General features: G+C 41.1%; 1 protein-coding gene across 2 annotated transcripts; it reads right to left on the minus strand.

Annotated features, from left to right (window-relative positions):
- Positions 1-109: 109 nt before the first annotated feature.
- On the minus strand, positions 110-7,706 carry LOC105398798. Of its 2 annotated transcripts, none has more exons than XM_048631463.1 (6): positions 7,461-7,706; positions 4,150-4,306; positions 3,365-3,467; positions 2,399-2,558; positions 1,794-1,847; positions 110-1,268 (listed from the first exon to the last, which is right to left on the minus strand). In XM_048631463.1, exons 2-6 carry the CDS (start codon positions 4,302-4,304, stop codon positions 721-723), a joined length of 1,020 nt encoding a protein of 339 aa, XP_048487420.1. In that variant the 5' UTR covers positions 4,305-4,306; positions 7,461-7,706; the 3' UTR covers positions 110-720. The 2 variants fall into 2 exon arrangements, with proteins under 2 accessions (XP_048487420.1, XP_048487419.1); XM_048631462.1 differs by lacking the exon at positions 4,150-4,306 and adding an exon at positions 4,662-4,818.
- Between the last annotated feature and the right edge of the window lie 12,309 nt (positions 7,707-20,015).

Below are 20,015 nucleotides of genomic sequence, written 5' to 3' on the forward strand. Positions count from 1 at the left end.
TAGTTTCAGAGTAATAAATCATATTTTCATTATAATGCCTTAAATGTTTACAAATTAATTATATTCAGAATTGTTTGAAATTACCTAGAAACTACAGAACCTATACGTGATGTTACTACAATATGCAAGTACATTGTATCTACTTATAGGTATTTTATTGCCAAACTGCCAAATTGCAATGAATAGGTACAAACTTATCAACTAAAGATTTCTATGAAATATTGGGATTATTATCACAAATGTAAAAAATACATCCAACCCTCCTATTATTAAATTATGAACTATCTTTGGTGTCAAGATTCTCGCTCCTATACCTATCATGATAATTCTTGCATTTACAAACATTTCCATTTAAATACAATAAGTAGCAGAACTATTTTGTCTCTATTCACACCTACTATTTATTAAACCCTAATGTACATAAGTAAGTTTCTATATTATGTGATATCAGGATGAATAAAGTATGAGTGAATTACTAACCTTAGGTACTACATACTGTGTCAAACCACAACTCGTCGTGAAATTTACTTTCGTTCGACCTACTAGTTGAGATTTTTCAAAAAATAAACCTTCCCTTACCCATACTACCATTGGTAAGGTAGGAGCAAGCAGCTATGTCTAAAATGAGTAAGTAGTAGGTAGTATTATGTAAAGCGTCTATCATTCATAATCCATAGATTACAAGAGAAAAGTAAATACCAAAACTGACTGTCTAATTGTTCATACAGCTACCGGGCGTCTATGCTCTTCGACATTCGACTCTCCTGCCGAGCTATTAGAAGCTACATTCCCCGGATTCGTGACAGTCACCTCTTCATTCAACCCATCTGTCAAATCCCTCAACCCATCTGTCAACTGATTCAACCCTTCTGTCAACTCCCTCACAGTATCCGCTTCTCTTCTTAACTCCTCACTATTCTCCCCTCTATTTCCCTCCTCATTTGTACCTTCACTTGTTTGCCCTGTGTCTAAAACTAGCCTCGAAGTTCTGGATTCATCTAGAACGTTCTGTCTTTCGCCGTTCAGGAACTGTACCGACGGAACTCCATCCTTTGGATTAGAAAAGGCGACATAGCAAGCGGAGTACGGCGGTGGCGGCTCATCAATAAACTTGGGTCCAGTGTTGGGTCCAGTATTGGGACCAGGGTTGGCGCTGGCGCAGGCGGAGTATGGTGGAGGGAGGTCCACACTCAGCTGTGTGACGGTGGCGTGGTCTTGGTAGGGGTCTAGAGCGTCCAGGTCCTCGTCTGTCATGTCTTGAGGACGGTCTGGAAAGAGAAACAGCGAAGTTTTAATGAGAGTAAAACATTCTTCAGGGTGCCGAAAAAGGACATACATAGTTAGTAGTTAGACGAATGGGTGTGCCTCAGAGTTGACTCTCTACTTAGTTACTAGTCTTGTAAAACCCTGAGTTCTCGAACATAAGTTGATAATAATGAGCCGCTGATTCACACTCTTTCCGCTTACACTTTTGCACTAACTACTATGTAGAGCAAGTTAGACATCAATTCTACGGGCTATAAACAAGAATGGTTATGATTCAGGAGCAAAAGGCAAATAGGGCTACCATTATCAATAGCTCCAATTAGAATTAATTAAATAGTAAATAGAGCGCGGTGCTCGTAAATTAAACAATCACTCTAAAAATAGACTAATTGAAACTGATGAAGCCATCTAAAGATCTTAAAGTTAGTATTCCTATGAAGATAATTATAGACCATGTATGAAGATAATAATTATTGTGTCATCATGACAATCCAGTCCTTACTACGTAGGGAATAAAGGTGACTTACGGCTGGTGGCGAGGACATTGGGGGTGGGCCACTCTACGGAGCGTCTTCTTCGAGCTGAAACATAGAATTGTTCTGATGTTAGTTTACCTACTGATGTAGGTATCACTACAGTATTAGCAATCTATGTAAACAAATTTAACATAATACTGCAGTCTTGTAAATATGAATATCTGGTTAGAGTAGATTAGCCAATCCCAAGAAATGACACAAAGCCCATTCCTCAGCCTTCCTCTACTATGGGCTACCTGTTTAAGGTATCTAGACCAACGGGCTGCTTGCCTTTTCATGACCTCTTCCAGAGATTATAAGCGAGCGCTTTTCGCTGTACATTTTGTACTCACGTGAGTGGCCGCGAGCCATATCGCCGTTTTTGAATGAGTACAATGCACTTAATTAGGATACACAGACTCTAGATATACAGGTTTTCTCACGATGTTTTCCTTCACCGTAAGAACTATGGTATATATACATACATTGCCCTCAAACTCCAAAGAACTCATTGGTACATGTCAGTGCCGGAATTCGAACCCGTATCTCTTGCGTGGCAAGCGGGCGCTTACCCGACTAAGCTACCATCGCTCTCGATAAGAAGATCTGATCCTCACCTTTAAACAGCCCAATGTCGAAGCACTTCTCAGACAGTCGTATCAGCATGAGCACCACGGCGAGCAGCACCAGCGCCGCGCCCCAGCCGCGCGCCGCCGTCTCCCACGCGCGCTGCGCCGGCGCCGGCGGCCCGGGCGGGGGCAGGCGGTCTAGCGCCACCTGGGGGGAGAGATGGGGGGTTGTTGTAGTAGGATTAGAAGAATAGTAGAATGACATTACGAGTAGGTATATGTATATGATTGTAAGGTTCCATAATGTGGTTGTGGTGGTGTTCCATATTCATTACACAAAAGTGTAATGAACATCCGTGTTTTCTTGGTTGTAAAGTGCGTTTTAGTAGTTTTAACATTCATCTATAGATTCGACAGTAGGCACCTACATAGAAGGGATGTGCAGAGTAAGCGAGCCTTTCTGTGAGATATTCACTATAGTAGCCTGCTAGAGAAACTGGTGGCGACTTTGTTGCAAAGTGCGTGTCAGTGTTCTTTGTTTATCAACCCCATTAATCACATAAAATCTCATAAGTAGATTATTTTATAAATACAGTACATCTACCAAAAGGGCTAGTACAGGCCGCATTTAAGACGTGGCAAGAGTTTTGCATCGCATTCACTCACATCGCGCAGCCTCAAAAGCGAGCGTGACGGAGAACTCTTGTCACGTTTTAACAGCGCCCTGTGCTACAGGGCTAGTCCTGTAGTACTATGGATTCTTCAGTACATGAACGTCTCCCACCGTCCAGTCTCTTGACCCTCGGCTGCCCCCTACCTGTATGTCGAGAGGGATCTTCCAGGGCTCGCGCTGGTCGTGCAGCTACATGCTATGAGCTACAACTCCAACTCCATATACCAGCGCCCAGCCACTAGACCCTCGGCTACTAACTAACTGTATGTCGAGAGGGATCATCCATGGCTAGCCTCTATATCTACTACCGTCCAGTCACTAGACCCTCGTCTGCCTCCTACCTGTATGTCGAGGGGGATCTTCCAGGGCTCGCGCTGGTCGGGCAGCCACATGGGCGGCACGGTGCCGCTGAGCTGCCGCATGCGCCGGTGCAGGTTCTCCAGCCTGCAACCAGGAGAGAAAATAGGTTAGGAACTGGAGATTCACGCACTGCACAGTCAATCAGATCATCCCATTATATATACGGGGGCACGTGTCGCACAACATTTCATTTCATTTATTTATTGCCTTAAATCACATGTTACAAAATATAGATTTACATTATATAATTTTATAAAAAGTTTCAATGCAATTTTACCCAATGGATGTAGCAAAATGTATATAGTTAGTAAAATGTCATGCAAAATATTAAATTATTAAAATTATGTTAGTTATTACATTTTATTAATAGAATAAGAACTTAATGAACATTTATCCAATAGTGGTCCGGCCATATAATTATGCACAAGAACTGATGACTGCGAAGCGAAGCGAAGGTAGGTGGCATGGGACGCCTTCCCGCTAAAGGCAAGTAGCCGTTAGTGGTTGAATGAGGGGAGCAGCGTATTCTGGCGCTCCTTGAAAGAAGTTTGTGTTTAGCATTGGACGATTACGGGTCCATAAGATGCTCAGAGGGTCACACGAGCTGGTCTAGGGTTCGTCACCGTGTTGAAGGGATTACCCAATCATTCAGAAATTCAGAATATCTTTAGTCGCTGAGTGCCCATGATGGATAAATAACAGTTGATACATCAATCAACGAGGGTCCTTTTATGCAACCCATGATGATCTACTCAGCAGTACCTACCGGATCATCTCCCTAATCAGGTCAGCGTTGTGTGGCTGGTGCTCGTAGAAGGCGAGGTCTCGCGGGAAGTCGGGCAGGCGGCGGCCGCGGTACGCCCAGCGCCAGAGCGCCTCGCGCCACAGCCCCGGGGGCAGCGTGACCGGCTGGCACTGCATGGCTGGGGAAGCAGGCAAGCTCTTCCGACTGCCTGTGGCCTTAAATACATCCAGCGCGTTCTGGTTTTTCAGCGAGTGACGCTCATCCGACTGGATTTTTTCGTATATACGAATCTAATATCTAATCCACTCACCTTCTAAATGGCGTAGGGAACCCCCTTCGAACAGTCCAATATTGAAGCACTTCTCGAGTGGAGATCACGAACAGGCTAGCGAAGCGTGGCGTTTTTAGCCTTAGACATATAATGACGCGGCTCAAAGTACCAGGCGCCTATGACTCCATAGGAGCTATATTTCACCTCGATGCCTGAGCAGTGAGTGATTACGGACTGATGACAAATTCTTGGCTTAACATACCGGATCATCTCCCTAATCAGGTCAGCGTTGTGTGGCTGGTGGTCGTAGAAGGCGAGGTCTCGCGGGAAGTCGGGCAGGCGGCGGCCGCGGTACGCCCAGCGCCAGAGCGCCTCGCGCCACAGCCCCGGGGGCAGGGTGACCGGCTGCCGCTGCATGGCTGCGGAAGAAAGGGTGATAAGAGATTAGAGTTTTTTGTTATGTGCTTGAACAATACATGTGAACTGTATAAGCCTCCGGCTCGAAGGACCGTGAAGGGGAGTGGACTGTATTATATTGTAGTTAGGGCTTAGGGGATGGTTAGAGCTTGCAGAAGTAAATAAAAACATACTCTAGTAACTTGCCCCTGCCACAACATCGGCAGCAGGGTGACCGGCTGCCGCTACATGGCTGGAGAAAACGGGAGAAAAGCGGTTTGAGGTTTGTATTCTGTGCTTGAACAATACATGTCGACTGTACGATCGTCCGGCTCGAAGGACCATGAATGAGAATAATAAATACCTACTTTACTATGCTGCTCCTAACTATGAGACCCGGCGGCGTTCAATAGGCCGCTGAGATATTCAGTAAGTATACCTATATTACACATAGAAGTTAATAAACTAATTGTAAGTACTTAAAGACAGGAACCAATGATTTCTAATCATCGATTGCATTGCCTATTTTTGAAGAAAACCAACCTACATGCAGCTGATAGGAGCATAAGAGCAACCTGCATACTGTATGGCCTTGCTCAGTCTAATTTAAATAAACTACTCTAATTGACGACCTCGTTATTTAACCTTCCCAAAACTCTACATTTGATAACATTTGAATAAAGTTATTCTTATTTACGTGTAACCTCTAGAATACTCGAGATAATATTATAGACGTGATGCCTACTACGGAATAAGATCTCCTTATATTTGAGGGGCCATGAAAAACATCATCGTTAGGAAGCCTTGGAATATTTTGACCTGATCTAGATTCTAGACCTTAAAATGCATTCCATTTGAGTAGGTATAGACAGTAGGCAGCGACAATAATTACTTGAAGCGGATCACTGCAGTAGGGACCGCATTTTTAATCACCGGTTCCACTAATCTAATGTTTTGCAATCGCTATGCCGTTTCGAGCGTCTCACCAGTATATACTGACACCTGACTTCAGTGATACCTGTACGGAAAATGGGTGCTTTGACAGGTCTCATTAAGCCGGTTGATATACATGGTCATGCCTGCTGAGTTATTATGTCAGTCGCATTAAATATACATTTGTATACGAAGCAGTGTGTTCTTTGCCTTGAATTCGCCATTAACTCATCAAAGACATCTTATCGATTAACACTCTAGCATTTTACTTATAAAATTTAGGGTCAACCCTGTTATTGGCGTTATTTTAGAGACCATTGCACCAACATATTAAATCTAGATTTAGTGTTAAATCTCGATTTAGTGTCAAACTTGATATGGATTGACGTTTCTTAGATTAGACACTAAATCTAGATTTAAATGTTTGTGCAAGTGGCCCTTCATGAAACAAAAATGCAAAGCAGAAAGTGTGTCAGTTTTCCGAATTGACGTAGGTATTTGTTCACTCTATCTTACGCAAAAATAAGTACCGGAGTACTGCTGCTACGCTAACACGACTGTATCCCTTGTATTAACGTGGGTTATACCTACTTATAAATATTAATCAGCTATCGTTCATTAACTATTTTTTTTTATCAAACTAAAAAAACCCTTCTGTACTTAATGTGCGTTCCAAGAAGTGTTTTGTTTTTTCTACAAACATCTCGGTACTTATCCCTAATTAGGAACCATCACTAGGTACCTACTTACTTACTAGAAACGAGGAAGTCTACATGATCATGTCGTGCAACTCTACTAGACCATGTAAGGACACCTGCTTACCCACTGCGAGACAGCTAGGTATGTGGTTCACTCCTTTTAAGGTGTGTACCATTTGCCATCAGGGAGGTAGTTGGTAAGTTCTTTCTGCAATATGGGCCTGAGATACCTCCGTAAGTCAGTCTCTACATAAATCTTACGCCTACGTATATTGATTGATTAATCATTTGTTTACACTGTGACTCTTTAGGACAGTTCCTCACTTGATAGTAGATCTACATTAGCACAAAATTAATATCCTGAAAAAATGAAATTCAGCCAATCAAAGTCATAGGGTACCTACGTAAGTTCTGCTTAACTTTACGTTCTATGTTATGAAACGGGACTGATAGGGTCAAACTATTTTACTGGACTTAAGTAACTATAAGTACTATTTTGATTTATTGAGGGTAGGTAGGTTACTTATAGCATACTTGTTATTCTATGGTTATAGGTAAACTACATGTACAGTCAACTGCATAAATAGCTATACACTTCTGTACCTTGTCAAATTGACGAACCGCCAATGTTTCCATGAATGGATAGACGGTTTGTTAGATTGACAAAGTACATAAGAGTAAATAAGCTACTTATGTAGCTGACTGTACATTATGTAAATAGGTCTTCAAATAAATTTAACAGTAAGTGTAGCAGGCGTATAGATTTTAATGAACAAAGGGAAAATCTCTAGATTACACAATTCAACCAAGGCCCTGCGATGGTTCAGAACATCGTATGGTCGCATCACCCCTCGCCCCTAACTATAGAGGTAGAGATTCTACCTCTAATAAATAATACGATAGAGACTTAGATAGCTCGTATTATGATTACATTGTGTACCTACATAGTCTGCAATAAAGATATTAAACTAAGCCTACCACAATAAAATTAGGGAAAACGATACAAATCACCAAGGACAGTGTAAACCACTCACCAACAATAAATTGTTAACTTCAAGCTACAACTCCGGACACCGCGATCGATACCGCACCACACTTTACTTCTTCACTTAAACTACATCTTGATAGCACTTTAAACACTGTTTAGTCTAAAAACTATGTAATTATATTGTTATTTATTGGTTCATTTCGGTGTTGGATTGGTGGTTTAGTGAGAAAAGAGCAGTGGTAAATAAACAGGAGTGATGTTGGTGTCTGGGCGTCGACTGTGCGACCGCGCATGCGCTGTGCGGCGGTGTGGGGCGCGCCGGGGCGTGCGGTTGAGCCCCAATCTAAGTTAGATAGATAGATAAATATTCTTTATTTGTACACAAAACCTAGTAAAAGTAAATATTATTTAATTTTATTTTTTATTATTTTATTGCATAATTTTACAAAGAGCTGATGTACAATCAGGTGGTGTTAATGCTAAAAGCATTCTCTACGAGTCAACCTGCAGAAGGTATAATCAGATGGATTAAATAAAATATTTGGTTGTTAATAACTACGTAGGTACTATAGTAGCTTCAATACATATATTAAAAGGTTATTTAGACAGCGTAGCGCTGTAATCTGCGAAAAATACAAATTAGAAATAAAAAAATAAAAAAATACGTTTTTTATTCCGTATAATAATTCTTAATAATATTTATGATGTCCCACTAGCTTTTCCCGCGAAAAGTACAAAATAAAAATCAGTTCAAACTTTCATGTTTATAATAGTAATGCGTTTATTTATTTATTTATAAACGCTTTATTGTACACAAACAAACAATATACAAAACAGATTACAAATTTAAAACATATATGACGTATACAAAGGCGGGCTTATTGCCAAAAAGCAATTTCTTAAAAGCAATTTGTTTAATGCATTATTTATTATTTTGGGTTCAAACTCACCAGCCCAATTAGTTTGCCGCCAATTAAAGAAGGTTGTACTTTCACAAACTACTGACTTCCATAGATACGGAGAGTTATAAACTTTATCACAATAGCAGTAAGGCCCCTTCACTATGAACGAATTAGTTGGTAAGTGCGTAATTAGTCTATAAGACGTGGTATTGTTGTCTACATGGTTAGAACAGGGTCATTAGGTAATATAGCTACTGTTAGGAGTCATATAAATATAATAGACACATTAAAATGCACTCAAGGTAAAGTTGGGATAGGACAGTCAAATAGATTACTAACTACTGCTAGCCCAAGAACCTCGGTGAGATATCAATTAGTTTTGTAAAATTTAAAAACATGATCAAGACAATCTATATAACATGGGACGCCCTACTCCTCGCTGAAACGATTGCTTTTTGTACTCTATAACGCAGAATACCTGAGGATTTAGGTACCACTCAATCTAAGCCGTAGAATTACCAATTTAGATAATGTAGTTATAAACCTATAAGGTAGTTTTTACATAACTGCGAGTAGGTTTCTACTGTGACGCCAGAAATAAGGCCATTAAATATGTAACAATGTCCACAGAGACTTCGCCAAAGTTACAAACAATAACATGGGAAAAGTACAGCCATAAATTCCAATGGAATATTGTACTTTTAATGGAAAATAAAGGTTATTGGGTCAGTTGTAACGAGTATATTTGCATTAAGCGTTATATTAAGGTCATAGGATTGCTACCAATTCAATAAAAGTTACATTAAGCAAATTTTTTAATGTTCTCGTATATTGTAACATTGTTTTTCAGGAAAATTATTAAATTTAATCAATTATTGAGCCCTCTGGACCCATAACAGGCGTCTTATGGTCAACGACTATGGGATGATGATGATGATGACTCCATTATTTGAGGTAACTTAACTTTGCGATAGTGTTGTACGTAAATCTACTTACCATGCCTCGTGGTCTCCAGGTAAAAGTTATATTTTAACGCCTAAAGGTTCGTGTTTAACTAATAGTAGGGTCCATATTCTAACCTCTGTGCTACATAATCCTTTCGTCCTACAAATTGATAGGTATTCAATCAAATAAATAACAAAAACAAAAGAATCACTCTCAGTATTTTGCAACAATTACCACTGATCCCATTATCTCCAGCTGTTAGACTATCCATACCTCCCATCCCTTGCCTTTCTCTCTACTCCTGTAGCAATAAGGGTAGTTTTACCTTGATCTGGTGTTGTGATACTTTTCTCTTACAAGTCCTGCTCTCTACTCCTATAGCAATAAGGGTGGTATTGCCATGTTATGGTGTAGTGGTGGAGGGAGGCTGTGAGGATCGATGGCGGGCGCCACTCCGGCGCCGCGGCGGGCGGGAGGGACACTGGGAGGAACATGTGAGGGAAATAGAAAGAAAGGAAATCATAAGTAAGTACGTAAAAAATGAACTTCCCCTAGTATGAGTGTCGTTCTTTTTATTTTGTTCACGCGGGTGGTTCTGTCTGACTTCTCCCTCAGAAAATTGCTTAATATATTAGTGTTGGACAATTTATATGCCCCAAGTACGGCGATAGTAAAATACATAATACATTGAAACAAAATATACTTAGATATTAAAAAGAGTTAGTACCTATGTAGGTAAGTAGATAAAAGAAGTGCCGAATGATCGGCTAATTTGTGATTAGAGATTAATTTAAATTTCTACAATAACTTTAATGCTGCTTACCCAAATTAATTTTAAGAAAAGAAAGAAAATTCTCCTCGTTCGGTGTGCCTCCACCCTAAGGCCCTATAGTTAGCAGAGTTTTCCCAAATCGCGAGGAATGTGTCAGTCTCCTCCGGACTGCTGACGACACACTCACATACACGCTCGTAGCTCACTCTGTGTACAGCTAATTATTCGCGGTGTCGGGTAAATTGACCGCGTGCAGGCGCGAGGGAGTGACTGTTGATTCGGTGCTGGTGGTGGCGAATAGTTCAGTTGTTTGGGACGTTTTAGATGTGATTTTCAGGGGTGGGTCAGGTAAGTCTACTTACTTACTTACTTACTTACTTACGTGTTATTGGTATTATTATATTCGACTCATGACTCTTTAGATTTCATTGAGGTTACAACTCCTTACTTTGATTAGGTATAGACCTCTAATTAGAGCAAAGCTTAACTTTGGGATAATAACATATCATCATCATCATCAGCCACCGATTACGTCTGATGCTGAGCATATTTCTCTCCCAAGGAACGCCACACCACTATATCCTCGTCCTTCCTCATCCAAATACTAACAGCAAGGTCAAACGAGCTAGGGCAGGACGACCTTAGATAGTTAGTTGGTAGTGCAAGGTCGAAGATAAAGCCTTTGTCTAATAATAGTGGTAGAAGATTATTGGTTGATCATGATCGTAACCCGAGGAGTCAGGGCGCGATTGTGTATACCATCTATGCAATGACCACATCCCACAATTTCGTATGGTTCTGCGTCTGGAAGTGTCAGAATCACTGCACTGTACCGCCTATGTATTCTATTTAAATAATTTATGATCAAACGAACCTGTAAATGAAGTTCGATCCATAATAATTATGCGAGCAGCTTTATTCGACGCGATTTATACTTAATATATAGCCGTTTCTCTGTCCTGCCCCCGCAGCATGGGCGCGCTGACGGGTGCAGCGGTCTAGTATCAGAATCACTGCTCTGTATATCCCCTGTCTTTTGAAGGGTTTATGTCAAGAAACTCCTGAGCAGTATTTTCAAAATACTTAGTATTTACTATTCTCGTATGTACCCTGTCCCCGCAGCATGGGCGTGCTGGCGGGCGCGTGGAGCGGGCTGGCGGCGGCGGAGGTGTGTGCGCCGCTGCTGCTGCTGTGCTGGCTCTGCTGCTGGCCCGATGACGCCAGCTCCGGTAACTTACATCACTTTATTACATTATATCCTACTGACTATTTCATTGAGCTGTGGTGACACTGGAAACAGTTTTTAGGAGTACTTATAGATTAAAATATAATTATCTTTCAGACACATCCAGTAACGGCAAACATCCTAAAACGCCTGTAGTCAAATACCGTAAGTCTTGAATGCTCCTCACTAATTATCTACAATTTATTAACAATATTTGAAGTAATTTAATGTTGTAGCTCACAAACGCACTTGTTACTATAAGTTAAGCTGAGTTAAGCTTATTGATTATTATAAATCACAATTATCTGTGTCTCCCCAGACCACGGCCGTCGCTCCAGCGAGCTATTCACACGTCGCGGCGGCGGCGGCGGCGGCAGCGGCAGCGCGGCCGACCTGCACCGACCCAGCACCTCTGGTATGACGTCATCAGCTGCCAAAAGTCCCCTGATAGACAAAAGAGAATCCCGTAGGAGTCCCATAAACCTCTTTCCTTGACCTTCCTAATCCAGCCAGTACTGGATACCTGTCTAAGGTCGTCAGCGGGCCGAAGGGCATTCCAACGCTAAGATTACCTGTTCGTGGACCTCATTCCGTCACACTGCTCATCAACAGCTTACACATTTTAAGACCTTAAAATTTCATTCATAACCCAGTAGCTTCTAACTCTCAACTCTACTCTAACAAGTTAGCATACGTGCAAACAAAAGATCGCTCACATCGCGCAGGAATCTTTTGCCTCGTTTTTCGTGCGTGTCTTCCCTCTCAGCTCTCTAACCCTCCAGTTCACCCCTCAGGTCACGGCAGCGCGCCGGCGCACCGCAGCCACGAGGAGCTGCGCCGGCAGCTGCTGGCGGCACAGGCGGACCCGGGGGACCAGGGACGGTACGTGGAGATAAATGGATTTTTAGGCTAAGACTCACTGTTGCTAACAAATTTTATGGATTTGAATTATCTGAAATAAATGAAATTATTTACGTAACATGATGTCGCCAAACAGGACCCTTACTGTAGTGCTTCATAAAATGTGCGATAGCTTATCGTGTGGACTCATATGGACAGGTGTAGTAAATGGCACAGACAGAAAGGAAAACTAAGCGGTGTGGAAATCATGCTGTGTTGATGGTCATGGTCATTATCATCAGCCTTTCCTTGCAAAATTCTCCACATTCTCAGTATGAAGAAAACATTATTATTGAAGAGCCCATGTTCATAAAACAGTGCTTGAAACTTATTATTTGAGAAGAAACGTAAATCCGACCGTTTCTTGTCACCTTAAGTACTTATATGGTCACTTCAAAGTATTCTTTATGTTTGACCCCTACCTTCAGGACTTCATGTTGTCATATCCTATCTATGTGGGTGTCTGGAAGAGATTTCTTTTAGTAATAAGGCCGCCGATTGTACTATTTCTTCTTTTCTATGTTTGTGAAACTGTTTCTTTTTGTGTGCAATAAAGAGTATTTTATCTTATCTTTTTTATCTTTATCTCAGCTACCACTCGGCCCCGAGCGTGATCGACGAGGTACTTCACCGGCGCGCCTGGGAGCGCTCCTCGCGGGACCTGCAGCCAGACAGGGACGGCTATATCACCGTCCCGCTCCGAGCGCCGTCTGCGGGTGAGTAGAGAGACAGAGACGGCTATATCACCGTCCCGCTCAGGGCCCCGTCTGCAGGTGAGTAGAGAGACAGAGACGGCTATATCACTGTCCCGCTCAGAGCCCCGTCTGCAGGTGAGTAAGAGAACAACGGCTACCATCGAGGACTACTCGTATTCAGTATTCATTAGGGACAACCGGACCACATTTGGCGGAAGAACCGATGACCAGTGGGGTTAACGACCATGAACAGGGAAACGTAGCGTGGCTCACCCTTGCGCATGCAAGGAGTGCTTTTAAACAAGTAGCTGGTTATAGAAGGTACAGTATTGTTGCGCTCTTGGGTGAGCCCTATATCCAGCAGCGTATGATTACGGTTTGCTGATGATGGCCGCGAGCAAGGCTTACTAGCTTATTATACCTTTTATTCCTTCCAGACACGCTATCACCAGAAAGCCTTCACACCCCGCCCCGAGCGCTCCCAGAGAGCAGTTCCATCGAAGACACCATCGACTCAACCCCCACCTGCAAGAAACATCACACCAACACCAAGAACGGGAAGGGAACCGCCAAAGAACTCACCAGAGACAACGAGAGCAAGGAGGAAGATGTGACGGAGGTCAGGAGCTTCTACATCGGGGATGAAGATGGAGGAGGGGAGGGGAGGAGCCCAGGGGAGGAAGTGGGAAGGAGGGCTCGTAAAGGGGAAGAGGCGAAAAGGGCCCTGTATAAGGCCAAGGTAAAGATCACGCTTAGATCAAAGGTTATCGAAATTATTATTATCAGATGCTCTCAAATGTAGGTCGTTTTATTAGATTTATCGCCATTCCACATGTGGAAGCCAGCTAAATGTCCTTTTCATTTTACATATTTTCCTTTCAAAATCACCCAACATACTTCTGAAATATAAGCGTAGGTATTCATACGGACTCTACACTCTATCCTCACGCTTTTTCAGTACCGCTACCGGCGGCGTTACCACCTACCTGTCCCAAATTATGTCTTGAAAGTCTTTCCAAACTATTCCAGGACGCAAAGCAGTCATTCAACGAGTCAGTCCGCTCCAACAAGACTCTCATCAGAGTCGAAGAGCACCGTGAGGCACAGGGCTTCGGTCCCGGAGGTTGTGGTCCCGGAGGTTATGGACCAGGAGGTTATGGACCAGGAGGCTATGGTCCAGGCGAAGACCGGTCCGGTGCAGTGAGGCACTGTGAGGAGTCCAGGAGTAGTCTGACTTCTAACGCCTCCACAGTTAGATCGGTCGGTGAGTGTCATTCTCATCAGAAAAGGAGCATCCACTGCTGGATTATATAATAATCCATCCAGCATCCAGCAGTGGATAATGGCTCTATTTGATCCATAATCAAATAGAGGCATTTTGTTGAAAGTAACTACGTAACTTATAATAGCAAATTAGAAATTATAGCCAAATGCTGCATACATAAATGAATGTTCTGGCTTCATTGACTTATACAGGGTGATTGGAAAGTCGATGTATTCCTTTAAATGGGTTATAGTCGAAGGCATTTCCAGTCGATTGAACCCCATAATGCATTATCCGAAAGTCAACCATTTCTGAGTTATTTAAGTTTTTTTTATAATTTTGCCAACATTTATGTTTAAAGGCCAAATATTTAAAAAACTAACCACTTTATTAATACTTTTTTTATTGTTTTGCATCAGTGACATCTTAGTCAACTAATTATAATCATTAAATGCGCAATATTCAACTTAATTTAGACACAGTGCTTCAAAATAATTGAAACATTAAGAAAATGTTTCAAAAGGTGAAAACAAAAATGCTTAAGTAATTAAAAAAGAATTTTATCTGAAAAAAAAATCAGGCACTACAGCTTAAAAACATAGCCAATTTATAAGCTTACAAATCTCAGTAGGGAAAAGAACAAGATTTGTTCCAATTTTAAGGTAATAAGTCTTATAACTGGACTTTGTAGAGCTTCGAACCGTTTACTAAAAAATCAATCATTGTCGAACAGTGATATTGTCGCGTGCTACTGGCAAATCATGCTTTCGGCGAATTAACCGTCGTCGAACAGTAGTTTTGGGGAACCGGGTTGTGAAGTATTATTTTGTGTTACCAATCATAATTGAAAAGTACTTTCGGCTAACGTGTTATCGGACAAGCATTGTTTCGGTGAAGCAACCTTGTCGTCGATCTATGCTTTTGAGAAACCGCTCTATCGGAGAACAATAATTAGTAATCGGTTCGGAGCTCTACAAAGTCTAGTTATAAGACTTTTACGAGTACCTTTAAATTGGAACAAAAGTTGTTCGTTTCGCTACTGAGATCCGCCTATGCAGTAGTTTTGGCTATATCTTGGTCATACCTAAATCGATTTTAGATTGTAATATGTCATTTTAAAGCTTATAAACTGAGTATGTTTTTAAGCTGTAGTGCCTGAAAATTTTTCAGATAAAATTCTTTTTTAATTAAGCATTTTTGTTTTCACCTTTTGAAACATTTTCTTAATGTTTCAATTATTTTGAAGCACTGTGTATAAATTAAGTTGAATATTGCGCATTTAATGATTATAATTAGTTGACTAGGATGTCACTGATGCAAAACAATCAAAAAAGTATTAATAATGTGGTTAGTTTTTTTAAATATTTGGCTTTTAAACATAAATTTTGGCAAAATTATAAAAAAAACTTAAAACTGAAATAACTCAGAATTGGTTCACTTTCGGATAGTGCTTTATGGGGTTCAATCGACTGGAAATGCCTTCGACTATAACCCATTTAAAGGAATACATCGACTTACCAATCATCCTGTATATCTTGCATTCTAAACATATATGTAGATAAAAATATAAGACAAAGTTACCATTTACATTGTAAATAACGCATAGTTTGACCTTTGGTCCGGTCATGTAGCATCTGAGGACATCACAACAGCATCACCCTCCCTAAACAAGGTCAGTTCCATCGTTCCCCTTACAGCCCTGGCAGATTACTCCAGCTTGACAAAAAGCTACCAAACTAGAGTTGTCTTCCAATCGGTACGTTTAATACAACGAGATAGAGCCGTGGTTAGAGCAGTGTAGCTCCGAAGCTTGGCTTTTCGTAATGTAAAGTGACCCCCTGACTACTATGTCTTGGCTGGATGCCAGCGGGGGTCATTCGAGGTTGTCGTGGCACTTGGCTGTACGAGTAAGTGTTGTCGTCTTTGCCAAATATTATCGAGTCATTTAGAATCCTTTCAATGGAGCTTTCCTTTTTCTTTTATCAGAATTTTTGCTAAACTCCTTCCAAGAGACTTCGCGATCAACGTATATTGTATAGCTAACCAGAGAATGATGTATCGCAGTTAATTAATTGTAATTGTATTTTCACAGTTTAGATACAAAAAAAAATAAAAAAAAAATACCAAATTATATATTTTTATTTGATTTTGTGTACGTATAATTATTCATTGTCAAAATGAATGCTACATGGCATGGCGTATCTGCATGGGGCTGGTTGCTACATAAATGTACTTAGTCAACATGGATTGCCTCTGGGGGCCAAAGAGATATACAACCTGGGGAGAAGGTGCCCTCCTATGCTAATCCGGTCCGGCAGTTGAGGGACAGCAGGTCACGCAATCAGTGAACCTCCCTTCTTCTTAGCGTCTCAATGACAAACTAACAAAGCCCCAAACTTCTCCTGTAATTACCAGACTTTTCCCTTCTCCCTCAAGCTTTTCCCATAGTGACATATAGCATCTCCCTTCACAGAACCAGTGGGCTACGAGGGAGCAGCTTGCTATCTGTCGGAGCGCGGCGGGGGCGGGGGCGGGGCGGGGTGGGGGCCGCGCGGGGGGAGGCACGCCAGCGATGGAGACATATTGACACCAGCCGGGAGACCGGAGTCGGGCGCTTTCTCGGGTTAGTCTCAGTTGATCTGACACGTGGTATTTCCGGAGTCAAGTGGAGACCTGATAACCCTATATAAGTGACCGTCACGCTCGCGCTCTTGAGGCCGCGCGATGTGAGTACCTAAGCGTGATGCAAAACTTTTGTCACGTCCTAATTGAGCCCCGTGTTAGCCCTTCTGGAGTGACTAGACAAACGTAATGTAGGACGCCCTCCGGCTAGATGAGGTGACGATAGATCGCATCCAGTGGATTGTTTTGGGAGAGGCCTACGTCCATCAGTGGACTGTTATGGGCTGAAGAAGAAAAAGAAAATCTAACAAACACAAATAAAATCAGCCTGTAAAGATAGGTTGTCCACTGCAGCACTGCAGGCCCCCTCCTTTTCACCAGCCTTTCTCATTCATACCTGGTAGTTATGTTACATTTGTTTCCTCATTATCATCATCAAACCACCACACCACAATGTCCACTATTGACCAACCTTTCCCTGAGACTGATGCCCCTCATCCCGTGGTCCACAGAGAGTGAGTTGGAGCTGGACCTGGCGCTTCTAGCCGCAAGTGAGGAGCCGCCGCCCTACGGCGACGTGGAGGACTACTGCTGCGGGAAGGAGACGGCGATATAGGCTGTCCTGCTCACCTGTGACGTCACACCCGCGAGAGTGAAGGAGACGGCGATATAGGCTGTCCTGCTCCATCGTGTCAGGCGCTTTTCGCTCGTTTTTCTCCAGCATTGAACCACAATGCACGTTGCACATTGTAATTAAACTAATTCGAAAGTACCAGGATTGCATAACTAACTTGGAAGTTACTGTTTCTATATCGCCATTAACTGTACCATTCAACCTAAGGAAGCTGGTAAAAGAACAAGAGTCACATCCTGTCTAAGTAATAGTTATGTTATGTACTTATGTGTTACGTACGAAGCGAAACGCTTCATGTTATAAAGTTCTATATCGTAGTCAAATATTCCTATGGTAAGTGTTTTAGTTGCAAAAATATTGTACAGTTTTAGGGCAAAAACTAAATCGTTTTAATAACAGTATTTTTTATACTTCTAACTTTGTATACTTAATGCAACGGTATAATTACATTAATTATGTAAGTAATTATTATTTATTTTAATCTTTAGCACTAAGCTTTGTTTGATTTTAGATGCGGAAGGAGAGGATATAAGACGTACATATTATTTTCCGTTGTAGATGATTATTTATAGTAATAAGTATTTTTAAGTAAATTTAAGTTAAGTAGGCACTTAGTTAAGTACTTTATACTAAGATATGTCCCAAAGTTTTCAGCCATTCATAATGTATGTGCTTGTAGAGTTTATCTTCCAAGAGGTAATAATAAATTAATTTGTAAATAAGAGCGGATATAGAGGAGAACTTACAGTGTTGAAAATTTGCATTTCTATTACTAATTTTAGTTGAGTTCTAGTCAATTGAAACTGAATTTACTTTAAGCATAGGGTGATAAGTAGTAAATTATAATTATTAGCAGTAATTTGTTATGTTTTTCTGTTAATACCGTGTGCTGTATGTTATTTGTGTACTTATTTACTTATTAAATGTTATAAACACGTTCATTTCACCTTATTTCCCTTCGTATAAAATCCTGTTTTTATAAGAATCATTTGTGTAAAAAGTAGGTAAGTAAATCATCCGGTTAATTAGGTATATTCACTGACACCAATATGGGTAGGCACAGGTAGCACTATAGCATTAGTGCAAAAAGCGATTGAAGTTGCAGTGTGCTCCTGGCTGACATACTACCTACCTACTAAGCACTGTTAATCCATACCTAGTTCAGATTTAGCCCAGGAGGTATCAGGAGTGACTACTACATAAAAAGAAATAATAAAAATGAATTTTATAAACTTTATTCCAATCAGACATTCATTACAGTAAATATTTTTAATAATTGTATCTTAGTATTGAGTTGATTTGGTCAGTAACCTTAAACAAAAAATAAAATAAAATGTGTCTATATCGCAGTTAACATCAGATCAGTAAAATTAATACAATTTGACAATCACTACTTTCACTACTAATATTATTTATAAAACGTGACATAACTTTGACAAAGCTATAATAAATATGTCAAGTTACTAGTAGTAGCTAACAAGAACGACAATAATATTAATAATTAATAGCACTTTAGGTACTTACTTCATTTGGCACAAATAGTATTTGATTAAGTAGGTACATACTCAATTTTAATTTTTTACAACATCGAAGCCTATAGGCAAGTACATAGGTTACATAAAGATTACATGATAATATTTGAGGCACGTTGAATGAATGCATCGAGTGGCTGAAATATACACAATTACATAGTACTTACTGATTTAGAAAACTATAAAATCTAAATATTATTTATACAAAATCTTGCATATAAAATATTGAAAAATGTTTATTTATAAAGTCTTATGTAAAATATTAGACAATCGGTTATCAGTTGTATTTACAAATCAATGGACGTCTGGACGTAAGTATTGGTTCAATTACTTGGAGCTTAGAGCTACAGCATATACAATATACATAATATACATAGCTAGGCTAGACACATTATACAGGCAGATACATTGTATTTTGTTCCTAAATTTAACAGTAGTGGCAGTAGTCAAATCATTATTACATTCTTAGTCAGCCTCACCTGCAACCATACCACCACCTCGTTGGCAATCATCGATCTATAAGCAGATAAGCAGCATTGGTTATCCGTCAGAGGATTCGACACATAAACAAGTTCATCATCATCATCATCATCACAACCCATCACGTCTTCACTACTGGGGCACAGGTCTCCTGAAGGAAGGGTTTTAGGCCTAGTCCGCCATGCTGGCCTAGTGCGGGTTGGTGGCCCAATAAACAACTTGTCGATTGCTAATGCTTGGTGGTGGTAGGTATTCCCGATGAACACTCTACCTAGTACTCCCACATCCTCCTCCAATCCCTCATTCCTCAAGTTATCCACTGCAAATGAGCGGTATTGCGCATGCGTTTATTAAAGGTTGGGCCATTTACCAAGCCCTAAAATATTATTTCATAAATCATTATTGTAAAAAAGTATAATAGCTCCCACCTGATACCTCTACCTGGCACTGCCGTCCCCCTCTATGCCCTCATTCCTCAAGTTATCAACCTGTGGCGTGGTGGGGCTGGGCCCGAGCGGCTGCGCGGGCGGCGACGTGGCCGGATAGACCGTGTCTCCAGGCTTGCTGGCTGGCGGTGGCTTGGTGGTTGGCTGTGGTTTGGTGACTGGAGGTGGCTGGCTCGGGTCTGGG

Source organism: Plutella xylostella, chromosome 28, assembly GCF_932276165.1.
Source record: "Plutella xylostella chromosome 28, ilPluXylo3.1, whole genome shotgun sequence".
NCBI classification, from domain to species: Eukaryota; Metazoa; Arthropoda; class Insecta; order Lepidoptera; family Plutellidae; genus Plutella; species Plutella xylostella.